The following is a 6,499-nucleotide window of genomic DNA, read 5'->3' as shown; positions in this document are numbered from 1 at the left end:
TTTGAATTCATTAACAATCCAAGATTCTTTTGTTTTACTTGAATAACATAAAACTTTTAATGACTTTATAAAACTCTTAATCCAATAACACTAGATTTATCAAGATTTTAGATAACTTTTTACAAATCCACAACCAATAACACCAAATTTTTAAAGAGTTTTTAAAAGTCTTGATTGAATAACAACATATTTTACCTAACTTTTAAAGTCATTAAAAGTCTTCCTAAATCCTAAACTAATACCTCCCCCTTAATCATACGGTCAACGAAATACATGATGATTACGTCATCACTCGTTTATTATACAACGAGTGAAAGATTCGTAACAAAACCTAATTATATTTCCTTTTCTCTTATTTTAAAAGAAACTAGGTTGATACTGCGCTACGCCATGGGGTTTTATTTAGAAATTTTTTATTTAATAGTACATATAAATTGTAATATAAATCATATTGTTTAAAACTTAATTCAAACAGATATATGACTCTCATTTTTGAAGAACAATACATGAGGTGAAAGCTTTATACTCAAACTTCATATACAAGCTTCATATGATTTCTAGAGCATTTGTTTGTTTGTTTTCTTGAAAAAAATGTATAAAAATATTCTGTCAACAAATAGATCTAAAAATAAATTTCATTTAAATTTCTTACATTAAAAACAGGGCACTTAGAGTTATAACAATAAACTTTATATTATCTCACTAAGACATGGAATCAATAATCAAATAGATATGTTCCTAGTGAAATCACATCAACTAAAATTTAGGAAAACATTACGCATCAACATGAAATGGTTTACTTGGATATCTAGATTGGGGATGGGAACAAAGAGTTCCATTACCTGTCTGATCAGAAATTTGAAGAGATTCAATACCACTCGATAAGGATGGTTAATTAAGACTGTTTTCTCACTCTTGGTTTTATTTGTGATCAAGTCAAATGAAAAATGATTATTTTCTCTAAATACTTAAATGATACATAAGTCCAGCTAAGAAAGCTTAGTGGCTACGGTTCACCTCATCCCTCAATTGAAATTAACCCCAAATCCACAAACAATATGAAAATTTTAAGACTTAACTACATATAATGCTTCTTCCTTCTCCGGAAAAACACAGACGACACAAAACATATAATTAATTAGGGATTACATGCATTGAAACTATCAGAAGTGCTCTAGCTTTCCAAATTATTAAATACACAAATCAAAACAGTTGGTATTGTCGTTGGTATTAATTGCGAGAATGGACTTGGTGTACATACCCATCAATTGGTATTGTCGTTGCAGTCAACCTCACAAAATACAATGGATGTGCCATTGTAATCCAAAAATCTGCAGATAAAAGACAATGTAAGATGTATCGAAATTCTTATAAAAAGGTATCCTTAGATACCAGACAAACATATCCAAAAACAGATCGTATGATATATAGTAGGCTTTATAACAAAAATACACTTTCCATGATGATTCTAGAATCTAATATTATGATCAATACATCCAATGAGCATTATGTGATGTAACAATTTATGTGTACTTTTATATTTTTTAGTTATCATAAATCAATTAATTCTATACTGAAATAAGAAGAAAAGCAAATATTGGGTGCCTAAGAGAGACAGTCAACAAAGCTAAAGAGACATTAATTAACATGAAACGTTGAAGAAAATAAGACTCTATGCATTACAAAATCAACTCTTTCAAGTCTTCTTTATTTTTATTGGTTGTGCAATTTTGAATGGTCCTTAANTGGCTACGGTTCACCTCATCCCTCAATTGAAATTAACCCCAAATCCACAAACAATATGAAAATTTTAAGACTTAACTACATATAATGCTTCTTCCTTCTCCGGAAAAACACAGACGACACAAAACATATAATTAATTAGGGATTACATGCATTGAAACTATCAGAAGTGCTCTAGCTTTCCAAATTATTAAATACACAAATCAAAACAGTTGGTATTGTCGTTGGTATTAATTGCGAGAATGGACTTGGTGTACATACCCATCAATTGGTATTGTCGTTGCAGTCAACCTCACAAAATACAATGGATGTGCCATTGTAATCCAAAAATCTGCAGATAAAAGACAATGTAAGATGTATCGAAATTCTTATAAAAAGGTATCCTTAGATACCAGACAAACATATCCAAAAACAGATCGTATGATATATAGTAGGCTTTATAACAAAAATACACTTTCCATGATGATTCTAGAATCTAATATTATGATCAATACATCCAATGAGCATTATGTGATGTAACAATTTATGTGTACTTTTATATTTTTTAGTTATCATAAATCAATTAATTCTATACTGAAATAAGAAGAAAAGCAAATATTGGGTGCCTAAGAGAGACAGTCAACAAAGCTAAAGAGACATTAATTAACATGAAACGTTGAAGAAAATAAGACTCTATGCATTACAAAATCAACTCTTTCAAGTCTTCTTTATTTTTATTGGTTGTGCAATTTTGAATGGTCCTTAATTTTCTTATCAACAGAAGGGTCTACAAAAATTTGATCCCCCAAGTTCATAGTATATAAACTTAGTTTTTTTTTTTTGGGTTCCAAGGTTATTAAGATAAATTAAATTTTAAAATATTGATGGTAAGAAAGTGAAAGTGATGTGATGCTTTGTTTTTGTTCATGGCTAGACAATAAAGCTTTTTTGGCACTTATCTCTCCTAATTAAAGAATATGAGCAGTTGAGCAATTACAAAGCCATATATCATGTCGTCGGACTAAGCTTTTTAGAACTAAGAATCTTTAAGAAATCTTTCAAAGCTTTCTTTTTCAAAGATTTTTTTTTCAATGCTTTTGACACTTTACTTTGCAAATAATTTTTTGTCTAAGATCAGTGATGCAACTGATTGTCGCCAACCAAATAATCAAAATACTAAACACGGTGGGAATGAATACTAACNCAATATGAAAATTTTAAGACTTAACTACATATAATGCTTCTTCCTTCTCCGGAAAAACACAGACGACACAAAACATATAATTAATTAGGGATTACATGCATTGAAACTATCAGAAGTGCTCTAGCTTTCCAAATTATTAAATACACAAATCAAAACAGTTGGTATTGTCGTTGGTATTAATTGCGAGAATGGACTTGGTGTACATACCCATCAATTGGTATTGTCGTTGCAGTCAACCTCACAAAATACAATGGATGTGCCATTGTAATCCAAAAATCTGCAGATAAAAGACAATGTAAGATGTATCGAAATTCTTATAAAAAGGTATCCTTAGATACCAGACAAACATATCCAAAAACAGATCGTATGATATATAGTAGGCTTTATAACAAAAATACACTTTCCATGATGATTCTAGAATCTAATATTATGATCAATACATCCAATGAGCATTATGTGATGTAACAATTTATGTGTACTTTTATATTTTTTAGTTATCATAAATCAATTAATTCTATACTGAAATAAGAAGAAAAGCAAATATTGGGTGCCTAAGAGAGACNAGGTTCTTGAGCTGTCCTGAGAACTAAGTACGTTCAATATGTGGTGTGGGCCTATATAAGGCCTAAGAAAAAAAAGAAATAAAAAACATGTTTCATGATTTAACCTAATAAAACAAAAATTCTTGCGCGATAACCAAACTTGACGAGTCTTTCGTCAGTTGGACCAACTTCATCTGTGTCTAATCACCTTAACCATAGCATCTTCCAAAACCCTAAAATCGATGAATTAGGTTAGTAGTCGACCTTGTCACTGCGGTTCAAAATTGCAAAGTGAATATGATGGAGGAAAGGGAAGCTCGAGAGGATTTGATAAGCAAATTACCCGACTCTTTGTTATCTGAGATGATCTCGTATCTTCCGACGACAAAGGATATTGTGAGGACTAGTGTTCTGTCCAAGAGGTGGAAAAGTGTGTGGCTTTTGATTCCCAGGTTGCACTTGGACTCTTGTGAGTTTCCAAATTACAATGCCTTTGTGAGTTTTATGGACAAGTTCCTAGATTTCTCTAGAGAACATAAGTTGGGACTACACAGCCTAAGGCTAAGTCTTCATAAGGATGCAAATGATCTGTCTTGTGTAACGCGTTGGAAAGACTTCTTGGCTATTCCTCAGCTTAAGCATCTTGATGTCGAGTGTCTTCTTGTGAATCGTGAGTGTTTTCAAGTGACGTCCCTAAGCCTTTGTGAGAAACTCCTTTACCTAAGACTCCATCGAGTTCATCTAGGTAGGTTTGTGGTGGCTGTTTCATTACCCTGTCTCAAGACTATGCGTTTAGAAGATTGTTTCTGTTCCAGTGAGGCGAGTCTAGAGTCGCTTATCTCATCTTGCCCTGTTCTTGAAGATTTGAGCATTCTCAGAATAAATTATAATACAACGGTTTTACGTGTGCACTCTCAGACATTAACCAGCTTCACTATATATATGGTTGAGTTTGATGATGATGATGATGATGATGATGATGATGATGATATTATCAGATATAAAGAAAACAAGAGGCTTGTGATTGATGCCCCTAGACTCAAATATTTGAGTTTCGTAGGTTATGCTTATGCGGGTAAGACCATAATCAGTTCTAGTTCCTTAACCAAGGTCAATATTCTTGGCGATTTTCAAGTGAAGGATGATGAAGTAGCCCGTAACTTTTTCACCAGTATCTCGATCGCTAGGGATATGAAGATCTCTGTCAAGGGCTTTCTGTTTTAAAATATTGATGGTAAGAAAGTGAAAGTGATGTGATGCTTTGTTTTTGTTCATGGCTAGACAATAAAGCTTTTTTGGCACTTATCTCTCCTAATTAAAGAATATGAGCAGTTGAGCAATTACAAAGCCATATATCATGTCGTCGGACTAAGCTTTTTAGAACTAAGAATCTTTAAGAAATCTTTCAAAGCTTTCTTTTTCAAAGATTTTTTTTTCAATGCTTTTGACACTTTACTTTGCAAATAATTTTTTGTCTAAGATCAGTGATGCAACTGATTGTCGCCAACCAAATAATCAAAATACTAAACACGGTGGGAATGAATACTAACTTTGCTAATTATGATATCCTCACAGAAAGTGTAGATAGAATCAAGTGTATTTTTCCAACCATCCTTCCTTCACATGGATTCGTTATAGCTCCTTTTTTTCAAAATCTTTTATAACCTTAAACGCACCCTAAAGAATTTTTCATATGAAATTTGGATCTGTTATTCTGATTGAATTCTTCTTTACTTTGATTTGAGAAGGATTGACATAGCGGCTATGACATCGATCGGGATGCAGGAGAACAAATAACTTGTTAAGAAGATTAATTTTTATTGGAACATAATGTTTAGTTGTATTAATTGTTATAATTTGATTGGGTTAAGTTTTTAATGATGTGTCATGCTTAGAAGAGTTTAAAAAGTTTAGGTGTTAACAACAAACGTTCTACTTTTATTGTATTGATTTCGTATGTTCTGAAACAACGTAACACACCTCTTGTTTATAAAATATACTCTTATTAGTTCTTCCACATAAATCAAAACTATACCAAGAACAAAAAAAACGATGAGAAAGAAGAATTCAAGAGACAGAGAAGTGAGAACGAGAACAAGTCAGAGGTATCTCGATCTTTTTTCGCTTTCTTCTTCTAAGTTTCGTTTGTTTTCTATATTATCTGGGATATGCTTTGATGGGTTTTGTTTTTGGATTATGTGAAACAGATGACTATCGTTGATTTTGAGTAGTAGTCGTGGCGGTGGTGGAGTGCGTCGATCATCATAATCTCTCAATCGTCGGGGACGAAATCGACTAGCAATGCATATTCAACAGTACATAGAGGGGTGTCATTAGGGATGATTCATGCAATTATGACCCAACAAGAACAGGTTAACAACAATCTCAAAAATCCTCTTCATATCTTGATCTGTAAGTAATCTCAAAACCCTCTCAATCTGCTTTTTTATATACATAGCAAAGACCTTCGCTTTTACTTGTGTAATTCCATGGATTCTTAAGCTTTAGATTCAATGATTAATGCCCCAAAACAGTGCCACCACAATTACTTGACTTTGTGTTTTAGAGGTTGGGGGGGTAAGTTGAATGTAAAACAAAAGCTATGGGCTTTTATTAAAAGCTTTTCACAGCAGGCGACAGAAATAAATAGTCCACGTGTCTTTTTTGCCAATAATAAACTGAATTTTAGGGAGCATATAGTTAGAAAACATAATATGGGGATGTAACTTTAAAATTAAAAAAGTTACGAGGGGCTTTCATCGAATTTTATTGGTTTTCAAAGCATAGGACTTTCTTCTTTCCGATTAAACTCCTTTTTATCCTCTCTGAAAAATCAAAACTTTCAGAGAAGAAATCGTGGCAACCAAAAATGGCGAGCCTTGTATTCAATACGCCGTGGCTCAGGGTTAGGTCTTTACCAGAGCTTGCTCCTGCTTTCCTCAGACGGCGTCAGTGTTCTTTATTATACAGTTCTCGGCGAAGCTTCGCGGTGGTTGCTTGTTCTTCTTCACCCGGCAATAATGGTGGGTCT

The 6,499-nt window shown here is 32.8% G+C and overlaps 2 protein-coding genes across 2 annotated transcripts in view; both read left to right on the top strand.

Moving 5' to 3' along the window:
* LOC109130527 (putative FBD-associated F-box protein At5g22720) lies at window positions 3,769-4,692 on the top strand. Its single transcript, XM_019240138.1, has 2 exons — window positions 3,769-4,418; window positions 4,506-4,692. Exons 1-2 carry the CDS (start codon window positions 3,769-3,771, stop codon window positions 4,690-4,692), a joined length of 837 nt encoding a protein of 278 aa, XP_019095683.1.
* The window catches only part of LOC104762555 (glutamate--tRNA ligase, chloroplastic/mitochondrial), a gene marked incomplete in the record, with an annotated part of 7,131 nt that continues 6,903 nt past the window's right edge, over window positions 6,272-6,499 (top strand). Inside the window, 1 exon segment of the mRNA XM_010485875.2 lies at window positions 6,272-6,495. Coding sequence (XP_010484177.1) covers window positions 6,338-6,495 — 158 coding nt within the window.

The sequence above is a fragment of the Camelina sativa genome, chromosome 18, assembly GCF_000633955.1.
Source record: "Camelina sativa cultivar DH55 chromosome 18, Cs, whole genome shotgun sequence".
In the NCBI taxonomy this organism is placed as follows: domain Eukaryota; kingdom Viridiplantae; phylum Streptophyta; class Magnoliopsida; order Brassicales; family Brassicaceae; genus Camelina; species Camelina sativa.
This window is presented reverse-complemented; position numbering and strand designations above follow the sequence as displayed.

Coding starts and splice junctions, on each gene's coding strand:
- LOC109130527 (XM_019240138.1), top strand. CDS start 3,769: ATGGAGGAAAGGGAAGCTCGAGAGGATTTGATAAGCAAATTACCCGAC. Junction 4,419..4,505: donor TTCACTATATATATGGTTGA/GTTTGATGATGA, acceptor TGATGCCCCTAG/ACTCAAATATTTGAGTTTCG.